This window comes from Oncorhynchus nerka, unplaced genomic scaffold, assembly GCF_034236695.1.
Source record: "Oncorhynchus nerka isolate Pitt River unplaced genomic scaffold, Oner_Uvic_2.0 unplaced_scaffold_974, whole genome shotgun sequence".
In the NCBI taxonomy this organism is placed as follows: Eukaryota; Metazoa; Chordata; class Actinopteri; order Salmoniformes; family Salmonidae; genus Oncorhynchus; species Oncorhynchus nerka.
The window spans coordinates 203,961-228,864 of record NW_027040317.1 but is presented as its reverse complement, the minus strand read 5'-3'; the positions used below and the strand labels follow the sequence as shown (position 1 = coordinate 228,864).

At 44.6% G+C, this 24,904-nt stretch overlaps 1 protein-coding gene across 3 annotated transcripts; it reads right to left on the bottom strand.

Moving 5' to 3' along the window:
• ppap2d (phosphatidic acid phosphatase type 2D) lies at positions 1-24,904 on the bottom strand. 3 transcript variants are annotated; one of them, XM_029625790.2, is made up of 6 exons: positions 24,094-24,896; positions 4,066-4,223; positions 3,443-3,729; positions 2,961-3,018; positions 1,264-1,440; positions 1-624 (listed from the first exon to the last, which is right to left on the bottom strand). In XM_029625790.2, the coding sequence occupies exons 1-6, from the start codon at positions 24,296-24,298 to the stop codon at positions 523-525; spliced, it is 987 nt and encodes a 328-aa protein (XP_029481650.1). In that variant the 5' UTR covers positions 24,299-24,896; the 3' UTR covers positions 1-522. The 3 variants fall into 3 exon arrangements, with proteins under 3 accessions (XP_029481650.1, XP_029481652.1, XP_029481651.1); XM_029625792.2 differs by lacking the exon at positions 24,094-24,896 and adding an exon at positions 14,677-14,767; XM_029625791.2 differs by lacking the exon at positions 1-624 and having other exon boundaries at positions 1,348-1,977; positions 24,094-24,904.

Sequence of the window (24,904 nt, the reverse complement as noted above, 5' to 3'; positions counted from 1 at the left end):
CAATGAAGATAATTTAGAGACACTGACTGACCGTGTGTTTGTGAGAGCTAACCTAATGCACTGCCCACTAACCACCATCACTATAAAAGAACAGGAAAAAAATCATTATCATTAGCAGCTTCATCTACGACTCTCATTTGAAAAATAGAAACATTTGTTGTTTTTCATATACAAAATATCTGTAAAATTACTATGCATATCTCCATGTGGACGGGTTATACTCTACAGTGATTTGTGTGTGTGTTAGATGGTAGTGTGTGTTAGTGAGAGAGAGAGAGGTGGCACTACGTGTGCGTGCGTGTCTTGACGTATTCATCAGAACATGTGTGTACTTGCTAGAACGCTCTTTACCTGCTCTACCTCTTATCTCATCCCCCTTCCTTTTCACACACCTTGTCTCCCTCCCTGTCCCTCCATGTGCTGCTCACCTCTGCTATCTGACTGTCTCTCCCCTCTCTCTCTTTCTGTCTTTTCTCCCATCTGTCCAGATAGGTGAGGAGGTGTGTGTTGGGGCAGGTGGTGCTAGCAGACGGTCTGTTGGCTGGACAGGGGGCTCTCCAGAGACATGCTGGTGGGAGACAGTTCTGGACTGTTGTTCTTAAACATGGAGGAAATATAGAAGGCCTGGAGAGACACAGATAAAACACTGTCCGTCAAACACAGATACATAAAGATGGAACACAGTCCGTCAAACACAGATACATAAAGATGGAACACTGTCCGTCAAACACAGATACATAGAGATGGAACACAGTCCGTCAAACACAGATACATAGAGATGGAACACTGTCCGTCAAACACAGATACATAGAGATGGAACACTGTCTGTCAAACACAGATACATAGAGATGGAACACTGTCCGTCAAACACAGATACATAGAGATGGAACACTGTCTGTCAAACACAGATACATAGAGATGGAACACTGTCTGTCAAACACACAAAGGCAACCAAGAGAATCCATCAAACATAAGACAGATATCCCAACCGCCAGAGAGACTGGTTATACAGCTCAGCCTGACCCAGATGAGATCCCACCATATAGGGACTGAATGAGACAAATACAGATTGTATAGGCAGATAGATAAATACAGATTGTACAGGCAGATGGATAGGACATGATGCCCTGTTATTGTTTAGGCAGGCATGGTTGACATTATTTCATCCTGTAAGCCTGACTGACATAGGAGATCATACATCAACACATTTGTTCCCAATCCCACAGCTCCATAGAGCCAGAGGGAGGAGAGACAGACACTTACCACCCAGTAGGCGGTGAGGCCTCCCTGGATGAAGCCGGTGATCACGTCGGTGGGGTGGTGGCGGTAGTCAGAGATGCGGCTCAGCCCGGTGTACACGGCTATCATCACCAGCAGGAACTGTAGCAGCGGGCGCAGCAGACGAGCCCCTCGCCATGACAACCGCGCCTGCAGGTAGAACTGGAGAAGGAGAGCAGCGTCACATGATCAGAGCCTTCAAATATGAGAAGTGTGTGTGTGTGTGTGCAGGCACTCATGCATGTTTGCATGCGTCTGTGTGTGTGCATAAACTGCAGTGTAGTTGGTTCTTTCCACAGTGATCTGGTCACATGGTAATTAAACACAGTTAACACACACACATCTAGAGGGTGAGGAAGAGGACCTGGCATTTGTCCATCCACACTGGGCTCAGCACCCTAATAAACCTCTCCTCCATCTCATCTTGCCCTCCAAGCCCCATCATTACTACAATAGAGGAGGAGAGTATGTCAGTCAGGGACCAGACAGAGACTGACTGAGGGGTCAGGGGTTAACTGTAGAGATGCATGGTGCTGTTTCTGAGGTGACTGCTGCCAGGCCTGGGCCTGTCACTGGAACATGTGGAACGTATTCCTCCGGAGGAGAGGGGAGCTGGAAGCAGGTGTCAGTCTTCTTGCCCTCCAACCCCAGCAGCTGGCCCAGGGCCCTGGTTGCATGTCGCTGCAGGTCCCATGGATTCTAAAGGACACAGTCAGTCTGCAGTAGTAGTACTAGCTATACGCCAGGAAGCCACAGACGGGATGGAGGGAAGGTAGAGGGAGAAGAGAGGGAGAAGAGGAGACAGAATGAAGAATGAGGCCCCTTGTTTTTCTCAGGACACTCAACTGCTCTCAATGCCTCTCCCTCTTTCTCTCTGTCCCTTTCTGATAAGTGGGGGTGAGGAGGGGAGGGGAGGACCTGAGAGATCTATTAACAATGTTTTTGAATGGTGAATCCTCTCCTTTTATCAGATTGAAATTGAATGAGTTTCATATATATTTCACATAAATAGTTTTGCGATTATTCCAGTCATATTCCAGGCCATTGGAGACTTAATGAAGTGGAGGAATTCCATTTAGAATGTGAATGAATACATTATGGGAACAAATGCTTGAGCCATGATGGGCTTTTGTCTTCCTCTGTCATTTCTCACCCCACAATGTGTTCCTCACCAATGGTCCAGTAGAGAGAGAGAGGAGGGGAGTGGGGTTCTCTTGTTGAAAGAAGCCTGTGGATCTCTCAGCAGCCCCCCAAACAAGGAGTGCTCTGTCTGCTCTACATCTCTCCCTCTATTCATGTTCCCTGTGGAAAACTTCCTCCCTCTCCCTTTTCATTTCAGGCAGGACGGCTTTGAAAAGTTGTCTTTCTCAGAGTTTGCATGTACAGTGTGTGTATGTGAGTGTGTTTGAATGTCTGAGTCTTTGTGAGTATGTGTGTAAGTGAGTGTGCACTCCATCTCTACAGGGACAAAGTGTCCAATATCTTCTTTCATAATTACAGTGAAAGTTAAAACTGTCAACGATCATTCTTTCCTTCCTTCAACTAATCTGTAGTAATCCCAGCTAAAGCAGGTGACTTCAAGTGTATAAACGTTACTTGGCAGGTGTGCTGTTCTTTGTCGCCACAGGCACGTGCAAGTGTGTGTGTGTGTGTGTGTCTCTCCAATTGCCAGTGACACTTACCGCCAGGTAGAGCATGGTGTACATGGCAAAAGAGGAATGGCCAGAGAAAAAGGACTTCCTGAAAGATAAAGGGATAACAGGGATGTCATTCATTAACCCAGTTATCTAGTGTCAATATTGCTCCATCTCAATCTATGGTAATAAACATACCAATAGTTTCTCACAAAGACAGACTTTCACTTTGACTAGACTAGCGGCGTTTGGGTCTATTCCATCTCAATTCCAGTCAGTGCATGACTTTTCAGGATTGCATAACAATGGAAAAATCTCATATCCAATCCAACTGACAGGAATTGAGCTCAAATTGAGCCCAACTCTGATACACTGAAGCTTGATTCACATTACAGGACCAACCAGAACTGCACAGTGCTAGTTCTGATATTTATTTTCACATTGTCCTTTCCTGTGTAACCAGGCCAGCTCAGTTTGGCCAGGCCTGGCCCTATAGTGTGAATAGGGAAGGCGTCTCTCTCGGTACTGACCTGGCCTCCTCCACCATCTTGTGTTTGGGCTGCCTGCAGGTGACCTGGGCCACGTAGGAGCCGGGGACGCAGTTGAGCGAGGCGTATGTCACGTTGCACACCGACAGGAAGTTAGGTCGCAGGCGCCCCACACTCAGCTTGGCCATGTTGGTCAATGATTGGCCCACGCAGCAGCCGAACAGGAAGCTTCCCAGCTCCTTATAGAGGCAGGACACGTAGAGGTTGCGCACGAAGGCCCGTGATTGCACCTCACGGAATCGAACCCGGTAACACTCGCCCAGCGCAATCTGGCCAGGGAAGAAGAGGAGGAACAAGAGTTAGAATCAGTCCTCTTTGGAAAAAAGCTGCGCTAGATACCGGTAGAAAAACAACGCTACACTTTCACAGCGTATTGTAAAAGAGGTTTTTTCACTGACTAAATAAAGGCTAAATATTGAATGGCTCATAAAAACATCTACTTCCAGGTGAACCTCTTGTCTGCTTACAGTGAGTGTGTAAGATAGTATGTTATGTGTATATACTCAGTAAGATCCTACAGTGTGTAAGAGGTGATAGTATATCATGTGTATATACTCAGTAAGATCCTACAGTGTGTAAGTGGTGTGTTGTGTTGTGTGTCTCACCGTGAGGCCAGTGATGACGATGCCCCCAGCGATGAGCAGTGCGTCAGGGATGGCCTCTCTCTCTAGGTAGGGGTAGGTGATGCTCTGGTCCCCACAGAAGAAACCCCTCCGGTACGGAGTCACCGCCTTCAACTCACACGCAAAGAACGGGATGGAGGCTGGAGAGACAGAGAGAGAAGGGGGGGTTTAGACACAGTTATGAGGGAGATGAAGAGACAGAATAGGAAGAAAATATGAGGAGTGTATGTGTGTGTGTGTGTGTGTCTATGTGAGAAAAGAGTAAGAGTGATGCATCGCACAGCGAGCCAAGACAAAGAGGTGTCATTGATCCTTGATCCTGTTTTTTATGAGAAGGGTTTAGGAGACAGGATATCAGGATATAGGCCTTGATTTGCAATCTGAGGAGGGGGCGGGTCTTAGGCCTGTCAGTCATCCACTGACTGGATTCAAGATCTCCCAAAGTATCTGGCATTCCTTACATACTGGAGCTCAGAGAGGCTGGAGGAGGGGGAGACCAGAGAGAGACAGAGATGACAGTGCAGAATGAAGGATTATTCAGGAGGAGAGGAGACAGAGAGTCTATTACACAGAAAATGACAAAGTGGTGAAAGCCAAAGGGTTTTACAGTAAAGTAATAGCCAGGCTACAGTATAGACTATAATGTGACTGCAGAGACCTCCAATAGAAAGGGAATAGAGTAGTCTTTTGTGTCCAATAATAAGGGAATAGAAATAGTGTAGTGTGGCACAGAGACGCACAAGGAGCGTACAACATTAAACATTAACTACCACTGTATTGGAAGAATATTTATTAAATCAATGTAGTAACACATTACCTTCTTATTTTTATTTCCTGGTTGGCTAACCAATTAAAAAATGTGTGGAAGGCGTAAAGGGTGGTCAAGGTCTGTCTTTCTTAAGCAAACAAACCTCGCTGCAACATGCCCTGCTGCTGGTGAAAGTTCATTGGGTAAAGATTGTGCAACCTCGTTATGATACTGGCACCAGTCACACAGCAGGGAGGATGAAATCAAATCCAAGGCTATATCTGAAATTAAATCTACACCACTACACTCACTCTGAACTTCCAAACTACCCTTCTTGTTCCTCTCTCTGCTCCCCACAGCCCCTCTAGCACATCATGTAGTCCCCTATCCCATGCCCCCATAGCCCTCTCCCCCATGGAGCAGGGAGAGCATGGGACTAATGATTAACCTCTCCCTCATCATAGAGCCTGGAACTGGAGCGGGCCCAGGCAAACACTGCTGCTGCCAGGAAATCTCAGAGAGACTACGTGACAGGAGGAGAGGACAACACAGGCCATTAGAGACTGTAGATCAACAGTAGCCGACGGGAGAAGGACATGGCTCACTGACCTTCAGTGTGACTTTCTGTGAGTCTACCAGAGTTCAACAGGTTTCAGTCTACCTGCACTATATAACCATGAATACTCTACAGATATATCTCACTCACAGTACCAGTCAGTCAATCATAAATACTACCAAAACAGATCCATACAGCCACCCTTTCACCCCAAGACATACAGTTAAGAACCTACACACATCAATGTACCTAAGGACCAATACAATTTAGGAATGAAAATGAGTAGTGTAGCGTCATTGGCTTATAAGCAGGGTACGGTTACTGTAGTATACAGCAAATGTCTGCTTTGACCTTTGTTAATACTGGAAGTATGGAAGATTGTCAGAAGACCTTTGCTAATACTGGAAGTTTGTCAGAGATAAAGACCAAACAGACATATCCTCTGGTTAAGAGAAGGCACAGGAGGGCCTGAAAGACAGAGGGAGGGAGGGAGGGGGAAACACGTTGCAGGCAGATAGCAGAGGCTCTGACGACAGCAGAGAGAGAAGAGATAGACGAGGGGAGAGTGAGAGAAGAGCTAGACAGAGGGGAGAGAGCGAGAGAAGAGAGAGATAGTGCAACCATCTCACCTGACCCTGATCTTTGCCTGATCTACTTCTCCTGCCAGAATCACATGCTCCTCATTTCAGACGCATTTAGACCACACACACGCACACACACACACACACACACACACACACACACACACACACACACACGGCACACACATAAACACACCATGGCGTGCGACTCCAAGCTGCAGCCCTCTACAGAGCCTCTGACATCACGCAAGGGCCTAACTCCAGACCACCGTAGAAAAGCCAGATCTCTCCCAGAGAAGTGAGAGAGAGTGGCTGTCTGGAGTTGGTAAGGACCCAGTACCATGACTCAGTACAAAGACAGAGATGAAGGTAAAGATGTTGTATATGCATTAGGAGGCCTTACTTAGGTACTTAAAGGGATTTTTACCATGAATGTCTCATGGTATGAAAAATGGGTCAACTTTGAGAACCTCCATCTCCTGAATGTTTTGGCATTCAGGTTAAAACAGTCCCTTTCTGACCACTTGCAACATGGGCAAACATGTATGAAAGGTTTCATTCAAACCAAAAGAGGTGCAGTCAGAAAGGGATTGAAATCATATGGAACGGCCCAGAAGAGAGATGTGGTTCTCAAGCACACACTGACAAGGTCAGGGGCTGAAACCCTGTATAGGTTTTATAGCTTTACTCTGAAAACACATGACATGGTGGTGTCTACGCTTGGGCCATCCACCACAATAGGCTACTTCTTTACCATAATTCTCTCTCTCTCTCTCTGTATCTGGGCCAGAGTTACGGTTATAATCAATGTTATTGTGGTTTGTCAGTCTGCTAATGGACAGCGTCTCCATTCTTGCCATAATAAAAGTGTGGAGCTGGCTGGTTGAGGCGTTAGTGCTGGATCCTCTAGTGTGTTTCTCACAGTAATGGGAGCCATCAACCACTCAGTAGGCAAACTATGACCGCGACCCTGTCAATGATGTATTGACCGCTCTGTAAATATGTGTCTGTTGTCATTTCCACATTTGTGTGTTAAAGTCCATAAGCAGCACATTAGAGCTGCTGCCTATATACATAGGCTTGAAATCACCGGCCACTTTAATAAATGGAACACTAGTCACTTTAATAATGTTTATACATGTTCCATTACTCATCTCATTGATATATACTGCATCTTAGTCTGTGCCGCTCTGACATCGCTCGTCCATATATTTATATATTCTTAATTCCATTCCTTTACTTAGATGTGTATGTACTGAAATCGTTAGATATTACTTGTTAGATATTACTGCACTGTCGGAGATAGAAACACAAGCATTTCGCTACACTCGCAATAACATCTGCTTAACACGTGTATGACCAATAACATTTGACTTGATTTGACAGCCTGGGCTCACATGGCCGGGACCCAACAACGCTCGCTTACAGAGCTCCTCAAAATGCTACTCTCAAACAACACAGTCCACACAAAAAAGAGGCCGCCAGTTTGCCACATACCAACCTCAATCCACAAAACACATCTTATACAAACTTCCCAAACACACATCACTGTGAAACCATGGAGAACACACAGAACACATATGTGATATGTTCTGCAGCAGAACACACACTGTCAACCGAGCCTGCACCGAGCCTATACAACCTCAGAGGTCTGAGAGGTCTCAGCCAGTCCCAGTAAAGTTCCAGTCTTTACACTGGGGTTTACAGCGGCTCTAAACGCTTTCACAAGAAGACGCAAAAGACACTCCAGAGCCCCTCACCTCATCTGTCAGGCAGCTGTGAGCAAACCGCTGCACCTGGCCAAGAGCAGCCTCAGAGGACACAGCAGCGAGGGGGAGGGAGGGAGAGAGAGAGAGAGAAACACTAACATAGACCCACACACACACGTGCCAAATGTGCTGTTGGACGGAGTTGGAATGCTTTCAAATAGTCAAAGGGAGAGACAGAGAGGGAGGAGAAACAGGAAGAGAGAGAGGGCGAGGGAATGGGAGGAGAGGGGATATGTGCCCCACTCTTCAGAAACTCTTCTGGTTCTAATTTACACTTCTATGACCACAGCCCAGAATGAGCTCACTGTGAGAAGAGAACAACAACACAGAGAAAAACAGAACAGCCATGGAGAAAGAGAATAAAGACAGAGAGAGAGAGAGCAGAGAGCAGGAGGGTGGAGGAGGGGGCAGATGTTACGTGTTAGTTATTATGTGTGTTATTTATGCAGATGCTTTGAGGGCATATTACTCATAATGTGTACCAGTCAATAAAACAGTGTCAAACTCAAAAGACTGGAAAACATGGTTAGGGGTACAGAAAATTGACAAACAGAGAAAGGGAGAGAGAGGGGGATGGATAAGGGGTTGGGGGGCTCTAGAGAGGGAGAGCGAGGGGGATGGATAAGGGGTTGGGGGGCTCTAGAGAGGGAGAGAGAGATTGAGAATTGAGAGATGTGGTGAAGTGTTTCACAGACGGAGACGATTAGCGGTGGTTCTGGAATGTGAGGGTCAGAGAACTGGGCTCTGTTGGGACCTGCTCTGTAAACAGGACCTCGCCTCGTCCAGCAGAATACCCCCAGAACACACACACACAAACCCCACTTGCACACACAAACAACCCACAAAACACCACATGGACTAACACGCAACCAAACAAGCCACATAAAAACCCAAACTACCCACAAAAACCTCAACCAACCATAGCTAACCAAATAAACCACCCTGGAGCCAAAGAAACCACAGCCAACTAAACAACCCATAGACAGGCACTGAACAAACAGACAGACAGACAGACCCAAACTAACAGCTTCACCAAACAGTACTAGTATATTATTAACACATGAATATCAATACTAGACTGTAACATAGCCTACTACTCAACAGGGCATCAACCAACATTTTAGGTGACAGTCACTATATAGTATACCATGGGTGCTGAGTGACCAGTGACCACTAGATCTCTTGAGGGGTGAACACACACTGTCCTTGGCAGGGGAGGGGACAGTCACTGGGGAAGAGAGGAGAACGCTCCCCTACTACCCTCCAGGGGTTGTCCGTCTCTCTTCAGCCAGGCAGGCCTCTAGGGCCAGTGCCAGGGCCTCTGGTCCTCAACCTCAGGTCTAAGCTGCTTGTTTATCCAGAAGTCAATCTACAGCTACTGGTGTAGTGAATCATTACATAGAGGTGCTGTTACTCTAACTTTAGTAAACCCTGCTGTAATCCCTAATAATAGCATTGTAACTGGTGTAGTGAATCATTACATAGAGGTGCTGTTACTCTAACTTTAGTAAACCCTGCTGTAATCCCTAATAATAGCATTGTAACTGGTGTAGTGAATCATTACATAGAGGTGCTGTTACTCTAACTTTAGTAAACCCTGCTGTAATCCCTAATAATAGCATTGTAACTGGTGTAGTGAATCATTACATAGAGGTGCTGTTACTCTAATCCCTTTAGCATTGTAACTGGTGTAGTGAATCCCTGCTGTAATCCCTAATAATAGCATTGTAACTGGTGTAGTGAATCATTACATAGAGGTGCTGTTACTCTAACTTTAGTAAACCCTGCTGTAATCCCTAATAATAGCATTGTAACTGGTGTAGTGAATCATTACATAGAGGTGCTGTTACTCTAACTTTAGTAAACCCTGCTGTAATCCCTAATAATAGCATTGTAACTGGTGTAGTGAATCATTACATAGAGGTGCTGTTACTCTAACTTTAGTAAACCCTGCTGTAATCCCTAATAATAGCATTGTAACTGGTGTAGTGAATCATTACATAGAGAGGTGCTGTTACTCTAACTTTAGTAAACCCTGCTGTAATCCCTAATAATAGCATTGTAACTGGTGTAGTGAATCATTACATAGAGGTGCTGCTAGTAAACCCTGCTGTAATCCTAATAATAGCATTGTAACTGGTGTAGTGAATCATTACATAGAGGTGCTGTTACTCTAACATTTAGTAAACCCTGCTGTAATCCCTAATAATAGCATTGTAACTGGTGTAGTGAATCATTACATAGAGGTGCTGTTACTCTAACTGCTGTAATTTAGTAAACCCTGCTGTAATCCCTAATAATAGCATTGTAACTGGTGTAGTGAATCATTACATAGAGGTGCTGTTACTCTAACTTTAGTAAACCCTGCTGTAATCCCTAATAATAGCATTGTAACTGGTGTAGTGAATCATTACATAGAGAGTGCTGTTACTCTAACTTTAGTAAACCCTGCTGTAATCCTAATAATAGCATTGTAACTGGTGTAGTGAATCATTTAGTAAACCCTGCTGTAATCCCTAATAATAGCATTGTAACTGGTGTAGTGAATCATTACAAAGGTGCTGTTACTCTAACTTTAGTAAACCCTGCTGTAGCATTGTAACTGGTGTAGTGAATCATTACATAGAGGTGCTGTTACTCTAACTTTAGTAAACCCTGCCCTAATAATAGCATTGTAACTGGTAGATGTGTCTCCTATACAGAGCTGGACTTCTATTCCCTGAAGACTGTTCTTAGACAATGTGTAGCCACAACATAGTGTGTATGTCTATCTGTGTTGAGTCAGTGAGAGTCACAGAGCTGGACTTCTATTCCCTGAAGACTGTTCTTAGACAATGTGTCCTGGCCACAACATAGTGTGTATGTCTATCTGTGTTGAGTCAGTGAGAGTCACAGAGCTGGACTTCTATTCCCTGAAGACTGTTCTTAGACAATGTGTCCTGGCCACAACATAGTGTGTATGTCTATCTGTGTTGAGTCAGTGAGAGTCACAGAGCTGGACTTCTATTCCCTGAAGACTGTTCTTAGACAATGTGTCCTGGCCACAACATAGTGTGTATGTCTATCTGTGTTGAGTCAGTGAGAGTCACAGAGCTGGACTTCTATTCCCTGAAGACTGTTCTTAGACAATGTGTCCCGGCCACAACATAGTGTGTATGTCTATCTGTGTTGAGTCAGTGAGTCACAGAGCTGGACTTCTATTCCCTGAAGACTGTTCTTAGACAATGTGTCCTGGCCACAACATAGTGTGTATGTCTATCTGTGTTGAGTCAGTGAGAGTCACAGAGTAGGACCAGTCGTCTTTTGTGTTTCACCTGACATTTAAGGACAAAGAGTCTTTGTATAAAATAGTAGTTGGGTGTGCAACACACACACGGACACACACCCACTATACAGGGGTGAGCCTGGTAAGCCTCAGACAGGAGATGAAGTCATTGGCACCTGGGCTGTGATTATGACTAGTAAACCACCATCCTCTTGATTAGAGTGACTGTGTGTGTGACTGTGTGTGTGTGTGTGTGTGAGTCCGCCCTGCTCGAATATGTGTGTGGATGAGCACTACGGTGTCCTTTCTCCCAGCTTTTACTTGTTGGGCTGATCCAGGTGGTACAGGATGGGGGGGCGTTGCTGTCCCCTCTCCTAAATTGTCTGGATTGTTCTAACTGGGTGCACTGTTCACTGTTTTGTCTGCCATGATGCCTACACAAAAAGACTGATCATCAAGGGACAAAGCCTGGGAAACGAAAACAGCCCAACGGCATCTCACTGGCTATCTGATATCAGCAGCATCTGCTGCAGCTGGACTCACATACACACACAACCAGAATGTTATTTACTGCACACATAATCACTAACATAATCACTCAATACACGGCCTATCTGTCCATAGTTCCCACGAAACAACAGAGCTAACTCAAAAAACTAATCAGGAGGAAGAGATGAAAGCCTACTTCCAATTTCCAAGCCTCTGAACCCCCCTCCCTCCTACCCACTATCGGTAGTGCTGTCTCTAGTTTCCAGGCTGTGTAACTGTTACTGTAGCTGTTGTCAGGTCCAGACACGCTTCCCCCTAGCCTCTCTGTTCTAACCCCACTCCACTGACTTGTTCCTGCAGCACTGCAGCCGTGCTCTGGAGCGAAGGGTGTGTGGCGAGGGATGGCTGACAGAGAGTAGGGGAACATAAAGGGGCCTGCCTGCCTGGCGGTCTCAGTGGTATGTATGTAAAGGGGTTTGGTGGTCTGTGGCGTAGCGTGAAGGTAAGGGTGTGTGTGGTTCAGGCTGGGTGGCTGGAGAGGCGGCTGTCTGTCTGCAGTGTGACAGTAAGGGTAGGGGGAGTGCTCTGTCTGCTTGTCTGTGGTATATGATATGTGCAGTGAGGACTGTGCTGTCAGACTGTTTGGTTTAGTGGTTTGTCTGTGGTTGGAAGAGCTTCAGACAGCCAGACAGAAGAGGGTTGGGGCTGAGGTGGATAAAGGAGGATCCGGCAGGTAAGATGTGTCAGGAGGATAGGATGATGAGGTAGATAGGGGGCCGTGCTGGGAAGGCACCAGGAGGGGGGCTGTCTGAAAGCCAACATGGAGGAGCAGGGGGTAGAAGGAGGACTCATTTGTTTTGACAGACAGGGAATGGAGGGTTGGGGGGGAACCAGAGACTGCAAACCGACACACAAGGCTTTACCCTTCATTCTTAACACCGATTATATTGAAAAACTCACTTCACCAAAGGGAGAATAGGGAGAATTTGTAGCAATTTGGGTGTGGGATACCCCAAGCTGACCTCTGACCCCTACAGGATCTTTACCTACAGAAGAGATCGCCACTGCTCCCACTCCCCACCCTGCCACACCCAGCCGGGGGGCTGTTTCAGGCCAATGGGCGTGACCAACCCATTGGTGAGGCTGAATTTCAGAATTTTATTTAAAGGCTCCTATCTAGGCAGTGTAGAGAATTGTTTGTAGTTTTAAAGGTATAGCTAATTCCGTGTTCTTTTGCTTAAACATAATAGCAAAATCAATACTGATAAATTAATGTTTTGGGAATTTTCTATTCTCCATGACTGTCTTCCTTTCATTTTGGTGACTGTTAGTTCTCAAAGATTACAGTACCATAAAACTTCAATTAAAATCAGTCTCAAATAGCCACCCGTCCCTTTTAATAGCCGGGCAGCGGCACACATTTCAGCAAATAAATGCCAGTCTCAAAGAAACGGTGGGTCTAAATTAATTGTTTACCATGAAGGTTACCATGAATTACCATACATTTTTAAGCAGTTTAATGTTTGATTCGTTACATTAAATAATTCAGTAATGACTCAAAAAAATTATGACAACTATCTTTCTTTAAATCGCCATTAAGAATCTTCTAGCCATTTGCTGCTAACAGCTGAGAACTGCTAGCTAACTGGCAAGCACAAAAACAGTTAACAACTTCGACAGTACAGAACCCCCCCCCCCACCCCCAATTTATTTTTTAATATGTATAAAAATTCAAAATAAACTGCCGAAAATGCAGTCAAAAGAGAATAATAATTGTAAAGGAAAATGTTTTTTTTTTTTTAGAGAGAGAGAGAGAGAGAGAGGCATTCTATGATAAAATAAATTTGACAGTGAAGGAAATTATTACGATTCTAGAAGTAAATAAACTATTTAGTAAACAATTAACTATGCAAATTAGCAAAAGCTGTGTGCAATTACAGATATAGACACCTGACTCAAATAGAAGCCTCTCTCTAATGCATTTTATGGTATTTTAAAATATGTATATAGGTCCATTGTCTTTTCTACTTACTTTATATGTGGCTTTAGTCATTTAAGTTTACATTGAAAGCGTTTTTCCAACCAGATAATAATGATTTTTTATTTACACTATTTGGACCGAAAAAACACTTATGCGGCCCCCCCAGACGACAGAAAGAGGAAAAAACACTTATGCGGCCCCCCCAGACGACAGAAAGAGGAAAAAACACTTATGCGGCCCCCCCAGACGACAGAAAGAGGAAAAAAACTGTTATGAACTGAACATAACAGTATGTCAGTTGAAGGGAGGACAGTAGCAGGTGACCCATCTGTGGTTTGTGACTACTATGATTTCCCATTGTAGTCAATTCAATTGCAGTAATTCCATTACCGATTTTCCAGTAATTCAATTACCAATTTGGTAACAGAATTACGAGTTTTAATCACTTAGTAATTAATACATTTGATATCAGTAAAAACACTATAACTAACTGGTAGGTCTACCTTTACCTATTACTTCTGTGAACTTTCATTATCCTCAGTCCTCATGAGGGAGAGAAATGTGAAAATATCTGAAAGATAATGTGTGTTTTTATAACGGAATTACAAGGCACAAGGCAATGTTTCTTAAACTTACTGGAGGCAAATAAGTTGTCCAAAACTAAATAGAAGTGCTGATATTAGTTGGCAGGGGTCTTTACTTACAATACAACTTACAATATTACAATATTGATACCTTGTCAGACTTTTCCTGCTAGATGTTGTCTAAGACCCTTTTTCCATCTGTTTGACCACAAATCAAAGTCTTTGGTTATTCCTCATTTTTAGGATGGAAAATAATTGGAAAATGTATATATTCCTTAATTTCTCAAAAATAGACTCTTAGTTTTGATTTGACATGCTCCTATGAAGTTAACATGTTGGTGCTCATGGCTCCTTTTAGATGGAAATGTCCTATAGCAACTGGGGAAAGAGCAGCATCACTTTTTCCTTCAGCTAATCGTTTGATTGGGTTTCTGTTATTGGAAGCTGCATCTGTCAACGTCAGAATACTGCCATGTTCCCATGTAATGACTTCATCATGTATTCCATTAGGGCTAAAAACATTGAGTGAAAATGCATCAGTGAATTTGTAAACAGAGGCACATGCACACACTGTTCAACATGACCATGCAAGAGCACTAAAAACACAGAGACAAACTCACACGCACGGTTACACACACAGGCCCAGAGCGAGAGGACTGCTTCAAATATTCCTGACGCAGTGGCATGCTGCAGCATGCTGGCCCTCTCACTGTCTCACTCCACAGCTTTCCCTGCCAGCTGAACAGAAACACAAGCCCACTTACACAAACATATTGTATGCCCAAGAAAACACACACGCACGCACACGCGCACTTCACCACGCGTCATCCCCTCTTCTGGACACCTTCCATCCGAAAATGGTTGAAGTAAGAAGAAGAAAGAGCAGGAAAGCGAGTGGAGAAAAGCAGGAATGAAGTGGACCTTTGACCTCGCTCTGAGGTTAATGCTATCTCTACCCTAAACCCTATCCTTATCTAACCCTAACCATAATCCTTACCTAACCCTAACCCTTTTAAATGTAAACTTCAATGGGGGGTATGGACGTCCCAAGGATCCCAGATAACAAGGACCCTTTCTCTGATCACTCCGGGAGATACAGGCCATCCTCTCTTGCGAGCTACCTCACGTCTTCTTACCCTCCTACACACAGACACACACACTCAGCCCCCCCCCCCCCACACACACACACTCAGTCCAACACACAACCAGTCTCTGTGGTGTTTACCGGTCACTGTCTCTCAGGGAGAGCTTAAAAACTTATTCGGGCTAGGGGGCAGTATTCGAAAGTTTGGATGAATGAGGTGCCCAAAGTAAACTGCCTGTTACTCAGGCCCAGAAGCTAGGATATGCATATAATTGGTAGTATTGGATAGAAAACACTTGAAAGTTTCCAAAACTGTTAAAATAATGTCTGTGAGTATAACAGAACTGATATGGCAGGTGAAAACCCGAGGACAATCCATCCAGAATTTTATTTTTTTCAGCTCACCCCTGATTACTATGGCTGTCAATGGAAATATAAAATGAATACCTCCCAGATTGCAGTTCCTAGGGCTTCCACTAGATGTCAACAGTCTTTAGAAAGAGTTTCAGGCTTGGTTTTTGAAAAATAGTCTAGAATTTGTAGTTTTAGTAAGTGGCTCCCATTTTGGCTGTAGCGTTTGTTGCACGTTCGGTGATTGCGCATACCGTTATTTATCTCCGATAATGGCCAAGCGCGCCAATGAAACTGACTTTTTGGGGATATAAAGAAGGACTTTATTGATCAAAAGGACCATTTGTTATGTATCTGGGACCCTTAATATGACGATTTTTGGAATTTGAATTTCGCGCACTGCAATTACACCGGATGTTGTCGAGGTGAGACGCTAGCCTCCCAATGATCCGTAAGAAGATTTAAGTGCTGTTCAAAAACATTTGACCCAGCCTAGATGAGGCAGTTAATCTATTCTCTAATTTTGCTATTGATTTGGTTCTAATTTCATCTATGAATCTTTATCCTGAGCAAATATGAATGACTGCGTGGTCACTGTAATTGATGGTTTTCACAAACCACTTATGGCTTCAGATCCCCTTCCAATTACTTTTAAGGTCCCAAATAACTGTGATGACAGAGTGAGGACCACCTGTGCCGGAGAGAGACAGGCAGCCATACAGGAGGCAGGAAGAAAAGCAGGAAAGAAGTGGACCAGACTTGTCTCAGCCTGCCCACAGGTACGTCAATGACTGACCCCTCACCTCTGACCCTGCCTATGCTGCTGGATGCCGTGTCTCTAGCACAGCATGGCCACAGAACATGGACTCTGTTCAGACCTGAGCTCCTCTTTTGAAAGCTCAATAATGCGTGCAGGAGGAATGCTCACACACAGATTGAGACATCCGTATACTTGAGAGACATACTGACACAGTAGAAAAATGCTCTCTCTGTGAAACATCAATCATCCCACTTAGACATATTTTTGATCTGGGGTACAGTGTTACCTGGTCACACACACACACACACACACACACACACACGGTCACACACATACGTATTTAAGTCAAAGCCAAAGTGAAAGCCTTCATTATGAATTGATCCTGGTTTTAGACTCTGATTAACAGTCATTCATAATGCCATACCACCGTGTTAATAACAGTCATTCATAATGCCATACCACCGTGTTAATAACAGTCATTCATAATGCCATACCACCGTGTTAATAACAGTCATTCATAATGCCGTACCACCGTGTTAATAACAGTCATTCATAATGCCGTACCACCGTGTTAATAACAGTCATTCATAATGCCATACCACCGTGTTAATAACAGTCATTCATAATGCCATACCACCGTGTTAATAACAGTCATTCATAATGCCATACCACCGTGTTAATAACAGTCATTCATAATGTCGTACCACCGTGTTAATAACAGTCATTCATAATGCCATACCACCGTGTTAATAACAGTCATTCATAATGCCATACCACCGTGTTAATAACAGTCATTCATAATGCCATACCACCGTGTTAATAACAGTCATTCATAATGCCATAACACCGTGTTAATAACAGTCATTCATAATGCCGTACCACCGTGTTAATAACAGTCATTCATAATGCCGTACCACCGTGTTAATAACAGTCATTCGTAATGCCATACCACAGTGTTAACATGTTTACTTCACTGCAGTAAAGTACTGTCTGAGACAGAAGGGACCACACTGAGCAAAGTGGATTCCCTCCTAAATTATAAGGCCATTAGAATGGAATGCCTTGGGGGAATTCCAGAGTGACAGTAACAAATGAGTCCCTTGACGGGGCAGATAACGAGGGTCAACAGCCTGAGGAATCTGCTGCTGACATTTAGGGAAATTTGGTTGGAACTCCGAGACACGACATACTGTTGGAGAGAGGAGATAGAGACAACTAGATACACAACATAGTGTTGGAGAGAGGAGATAGAGACAACTAGATACACAACATAGTGTTGGAGAGGAGACAGAGACAACTAAAGACACGACATACTGTTGGAGAGGAGACCTGAGACAACTAGAGACATGACATACTGTTGGAGAGGAGACAGAGACAACTAGAGACACGACATACTGTTGGAGAGGAGACAGAGACAACTGGAGACAAGGCATACTGTTGGAGAGGAGACAGAGACAACTGGAGACAAGGCATACTGTTGGAGAGGAGACAGAGACAACTGGAGACAAGGCATACTGTTGGAGAGGAGACAGAGACAACTGGAGACAAGGCATACTGTTGGAGAGGAGACAGAGACAACTAGAGGCACGACATACTGTTGGAGAGGAGATAGAGACAACTAGAGACATGACATACTGTTGGAGAGGAGACAGAGACAACTGGAGACAAGGCATACTGTTGGAGTGGAGACAGAGACAACTAGAGACACGACATACTGTTGGAGAGGAGGCCTGAGACAACTAGAGACACGACATACTGTTGGAGAGGAGACAGAGACAACTGGAGACAAGGCATACTGTTGGAGAGGAGATAGAGACAACTAGAGACACGACATATTGTTGGAGAGGAGACAGAGACAACTGGAGACAAGGCATACTGTTGGAGAGGAGATAGAGACACGACATACTGTTGGAGTGGAGACAGAGACAACTGGAGACAAGGCATACTGTTGGAGAGGAGACAGAGACAACTGGAGACAAGGCATACTGTTGGAGAGGAGATAGAGACAACTAGAGACACGACATACTGTTGGAGAGGAGATAGAGACAACTGGAGACAAGGCATACTGTTGGAGAGGAGACAGAGACAACTAGAGCCACGACATACTGTTGGAGAGGAGACAGAGACAACTGGAGACAAGGCATACTGTTGGAGAGGAGACAGAGACAACTAGAGACACGACATACTGTTGGAGAGGAGACAGAGACAACTAGAGACACGACATACTGTTGGAGAGGAGACAGAGACAACTGGAGACACGACATACTGTTGGAGAGGAGATAGAGACAACTAGAGCCACGACATACTGTTGGAAAGGAGACAGAGACAACTAGAGCCACAACATACTGTTGGAGAGGAGACAGAGACAACTAGAGACACGACATACTGTTGGAGAGGAGACAGAGACAACTGGAGACAAGGCATACTGTTGGAGAGGAGACAGAGACAACTGGAGACACGACATACTGTTGGAGAGGAGACAGAGACAACTAGAGCCACGACATACTGTTGGAGAGGAGGCCTGAGACAACTAGAGACACGACATACTGTTGGAGAGGAGACAGAGACAACTGGAGACAAGGCATACTGTTGGAGAGGAGATAGAGACAACTAGAGACACGACATATTGTTGGAGAGGAGACAGAGACAACTGGAGACAAGGCATACTGTTGGAGAGGAGATAGAGACACGACATACTGTTGGAGTGGAGACAGAGACAACTGGAGACAAGGCATACTGTTGGAGAGGAGACAGAGACAACTGGAGACAAGGCATACTGTTGGAGAGGAGATAGAGACAACTAGAGACACGACATACTGTTGGAGAGGAGATAGAGACAACTGGAGACAAGGCATACTGTTGGAGAGGAGACAGAGACAACTAGAGCCACGACATACTGTTGGAGAGGAGACAGAGACAACTGGAGACAAGGCATACTGTTGGAGAGGAGACAGAGACAACTAGAGACACGACATACTGTTGGAGAGGAGACAGAGACAACTAGAGACACGACATACTGTTGGAGAGGAGACAGAGACAACTGGAGACACGACATACTGTTGGAGAGGAGATAGAGACAACTAGAGCCACGACATACTGTTGGAAAGGAGACAGAGACAACTAGAGCCACGACATACTGTTGGAGAGGAGACAGAGACACGAAATACTGTTGGAGAGGAGACAGAGACAACTGGAGACAAGGCATACTGTTGGAGAGGAGACAGAGACAACTGGAGACAAGGCATACTGTTGGAGAGGAGACAGAGACAACTAGAGCCACGACATACTGTTGGAGAGGAGGCCTGAGACAACTAGAGACACGACATACTGTTGGAGAGGAGACAGAGACAACTGGAGACAAGGCATACTGTTGGAGAGGAGATAGAGACAACTAGAGACACGACATATTGTTGGAGAGGAGACAGAGACAACTAGAGACACGACATACTGTTGGAGAGGAGATAGAGACACGACATACTGTTGGAGTGGAGACAGAGACAACTGGAGACAAGGCATACTGTTGGAGAGGAGACAGAGACAACTGGAGACAAGGCATACTGTTGGAGAGGAGATAGAGACAACTAGAGACACGACATACTGTTGGAGAGGAGATAGAGACAACTGGAGACAAGGCATACTGTTGGAGAGGAGACAGAGACAACTAGAGCCACGACATACTGTTGGAGAGGAGACAGAGACAACTGGAGACAAGGCATACTGTTGGAGAGGAGACAGAGACAACTAGAGACACGACATACTGTTGGAGAGGAGACAGAGACAACTAGAGACACGACATACTGTTGGAGAGGAGACAGAGACAACTGGAGACACGACATACTGTTGGAGAGGAGATAGAGACAACTAGAGCCACGACATACTGTTGGAAAGGAGACAGAGACAACTAGAGCCACGACATACTGTTGGAGAGGAGACAGAGACAACTAGAGACACGACATACTGTTGGAGAGGAGACAGAGACAACTGGAGACAAGGCATACTGTTGGAGAGGAGACAGAGACAACTGGAGACACGACATACTGTTGGAGAGGAGACAGAGACAACTAGAGCCACGACATACTGTTGGAGAGGAGACAGAGACAACTGGAGACACGACATACTGTTGGAGAGGAGACAGAGACAACTGGAGACAAGGCATACTGTTGGAGAGGAGACAGAGACAACTAGAGACACGACATACTGTTGGAGAGGAGACAGAGACAACTAGAGACACGACATACTGTTGGAGAGGAGACAGAGACAACTGGAGACAAGGCATACTGTTGGAGAGGAGACAGAGACAACTGGAGACACGACATACTGTTGGAGAGGAGACAGAGACAACTGGAGACACGGCATACTGTTGGAGAGGAGACAGAGACAACTGGAGACACGACATACTGTTGGAGAGGAGACAGAGACAACTAGAGACAAGGCATACTGTTGGAGAGGAGACAGAGACAACTGGAGACACGACATACTGTTGGAGAGGAGACAGAGACAACTAGAGCCACGACATACTGTTGGAGAGGAGACAGAGACAACTGGAGACACGACATACTGTTGGAGAGGAGACAGAGACAACTGGAGACACGACATACTGTTGGAGAGGAGACAGAGACAACTAGAGCCACGACATACTGTTGGAGAGGAGACAGAGACAACTGGAGACAAGGCATACCGTTAATTCACAATATAGCTGATGATAGTGACGACAATCATATCTATCAAAAAAGAACCAAAAGTACATTTATATTTTAATTTATTTTATTTCACCTTTATTTAACTAGGCAAGTCATTTATTTACAATGACGGCCTACCAAAAGGCAAAATACCTCCTGCAGGGACGGGGGCTGGGATTTTTAAAATAAATAAATAAATCATAAATAACATATGAATATAGGACAAACATTACGACAAGAGAGACAACACAACACTACATAACGAGAGACATAAGACAACAACATAGCTAGGCAGCAACACATGACAACAGCATGGTAGCAACACAACATGGTAGCAGCACAAAACATGGTACTAACATTATTGGGCAGACAACAGCACAAAGGGCAAGAAGGTAGAGACAATACTAGAGACAACATCACACAAAGCAGCCACAGCTGTCAGTAAGAGTGTCCATGACTGAGTCTTTGAATAAAGAGATTGAGATAAAACTGTCCAGTTTGAGTGTTTGTTGCAGCTCTGCTCCAGTTGCTAGCTGCAGCGAACTGAAAAGAGGAGCGACCCAGGGATGTGTGTGCTTTGGGGACCTTTAACAGAATGTGACTGGCAGAACAGGTGTTGTATGTGGAGGATGAGGGGTGCAGTAGATATCTCAGACAGGGGGGAGTGAGGCCTAAGAGGGTTTTATAAATAAGCATCAACCAGTGGGCTAGAACATCTAGCTGCTCGAGAGCACCCTTACCTGCTGATCTATAAATGATGTCTCTGTGTTCAGAACAAGGTGTTCAGAACAAGGTTAAGGGTAGAGAAAGCTTGTTGGGACACTAAGAAAGCTTTGTTGTAGAGCATTAAACACAAAATCCGGGGAGTGCCCACCTGAGTATAAGACTGTAACATCTGCATATAAATGGATGAGAGCTGCCTACTGCCTACTTCCTACTAAATGAACAAGGCTGATGCCAGAAGAGGATGATGCCAGAGGTGATGGTGGTGAATGGAGGAAGAGGATGATGCCAGAGGTGATGGTGTTGAATGGAGGAAGAGGATGATGCCAGAGGTGATGGTGGTGAATCGAGGAAGAGGATGATGCCAGAGGTGATGGTGGTGAATCGAGGAAGAGGATGAAGCCAGAGGTGATGGTGGTGAATGGGGGAAGATGATGATACCAGAGATGATGGTGGTGAATGGGGGAAGATGATGACAAGCATGCCATGCTGCCCTTTGTCTTGAGAGACTTTAAAAATACACTTTCTAAATGTCTCACTTCCTCTCACTCATGTTCTTTCAAGCATGCAACCCGGTGATTGAGTCAATCCTAGTGTTGCAATGCAACCGGCAGTCAGGGATAAGGAAAGTCAACACCAGTCCACATGTTCTCATTAGGCTGAGCTACGAAAAACGGAAAAAGTATATTTCCTTCCCATCTTCTGAATCTGGGCCAGTCAGTCTCCGTCTGGCACTTACCAGACACTTCCTAAACACTTGATGAGTGTCAAGCATGCTACCTAGCAGAGGAGGAGGCAATAGCATACCTGCAGGCAAGGAGGAATAACAGGCTGTACGGTGAGAGTGAACCTGTCTGTCAGTGTCTGTCTGGGAAGCAACAGGCAGCTCGTAACCGCCAACGGTGCTCTGGCAGACCTGTCTGTCTGCCTGGACGGGTTCCGCCTTATAGTCCTGTTTGTGTCATGTTAACAAATTCAAAACAAACCACTCTTCCCTGCTTTCACTTAGTGCCAGCACCAGAGAGGCTGATCAACACCCCCCCATTTCATTTCAGGGGTGTAGTTAGGCACACAATTGTGTTTCACTCATGTTAGATGAGGAGTAACCAATGATAACTACCACAGAGCAGCAACCCAATAGTCCCTCTGTGTTTGTGAGTGATTGTCATGTTGCCTCATGTTCCACATTATGGCTTAACAATGCTAACCCTATTAGCATTCACACTGTATCCGGGCCATTATCCGATGCTTTATTGAATTATATAATAGCCTCCTAATTTGGCAGAATAATAACTTTGTTGCACACATTAGAGATATTGTTGCCAAGTACCTCAACTCATCCATGGAGTTGAGTGCAGACTAGAGTTCCTTAAATGAACCTCTGACTCAGTGATATGAGGATACTTAAAAAAATAAAAAAATGTAATTCTTAAACCATTATCATGTACCTATGTTTGTCCTCTGTTGTTGCGTGCCTTTCTTTGTTTGCTGAAATCCATGTATTTAATGAAACGTTATTGAAATACAACCACTGACTGTTTCCTCATTGCTGGTGCTCTAAGATGGCAACTCAGCCAAGAATGACAATTGAATCTCAACAAGGAAAACATCGGTGGTTGTATTTGATTCCCGTTTTATTAAAAAATGTATGGATTTCAGCAAAGAAATGCACGCAACAAAGGACAAACATAGGTGGGCCTACAAGGTAAGTATCGAGGCATAGCGACTAGGAGTTGGAGGTTCAATTCAAAAGCTCTAGAATGTGCTCAACGTAGTAGAGTTTAGATACTTGGCGAGGGAGAATGCTGTAGTGAAGCAAGGCAAACAATGAACAAGTGTAATTTTGGCATTAGAACACAAGCAGGGAAGGGGTTGCAACGTGTTTTATTCTAATGTTCTTTTCTTGGGAACCCCATGGATGGTTGTCATGGGAACTCAAGAATTCCCGGGACAACTCTCCTGCCAGCTTTTCTTCAGTGCTTAGCTTAGAGTACAAACAGACTCATTTTTGCCCTTTTGGTTAAGTGCTGAATTGGCTTTTGAAAGGACTTATTCTTGTATTGTGACCTGTTGAACTGCTAGACCTGTTGCACTTTGCCGTTGATTCTTCTCCTTAACTAATTGTGCTAATAAATGTAACGTTAATGCGTTTAATTAAATGGTCGTCTTTCATCACTTGGACAACATGTGAGAGTGAGCCGTCCTAGATTTATGTGCAATAAATGCCCATCATGTGGCATGCATACTATTAATTATATTCATGTTAATGATATTGACCTCTGCATATTTCCTCGGAAATAAGATGGATATACTGAGACAGGCTAAGAATTAAATGATGGCAAAGCAGACAAGCATGTCATGTTGCTACGTTGAAATTCAGTCAAATAAAATGGGTAAAAGGGTGAAATAATATGCAAAGGGGGTTCACCATAATTCTTACCTACAAACAGACAGAAAACATCCAAGCCGACCAGCATCTTTCTCTTAGTACAGAGTGAACTGTCTGCAGGTTCTGCAAGGATGTGATTCTTCCCAGAGCCGTTTTCCTTCATCGCCTCCCCGGTTCCCCCGTTGTCGGATAAACGCTGCTGAAGCTCAGCGTCCCGAGGAAGAGTACTAGTGTGTGTCGAGTTGAACTTTTGCATGTTGTCTCGTGTTTAAAATACAACGTTGATGTTGTCTTGTTGCTGTTTACTGTCAGTAACGTTAAGTATCCCAAAGGTGAACATTCAGTCCGTCCAACGTTGAAAAATACAAATTAATGATGGCTGACTAACTTTAGCTAGCTAGCTGTGAAAACCATGTCCAACAACCACAAGTTAAACTTGACAGGTATCAAACCGTTAGCAACAAGCTTATCTGTGAAATGTAAGACAAATTCGACGACAGCGTAAAGAAGAGTAAAGATAAACTGAAAGAGAAGTGTTCTTGCTAGTCTAAGCAAAGCTGGCAGTTCACTGAGGTGTTGCGAGCTAAAGCGCTCACTGTCCCACTGTATCGTGTTCTGTTCAAAGTCTTCAAACTACTGTAGCTGGCTAGCCACGTTACATCATGATACGTTACCCTAAAACCAACTAAATCAATATTTTAAAAGAATAACTTGCAGAACACGCATTGCTCAATTCGTCTGTCAACTTTCAAACTTGCCCATATGCCATTCATTCAACTATTCCAAATTCCCTTTCCATGTGGACTGTTTTCTGCTCAGTCCTCCTGTTCCCTCGCATTTTGTCCCTCCCCAAAACTAGGCA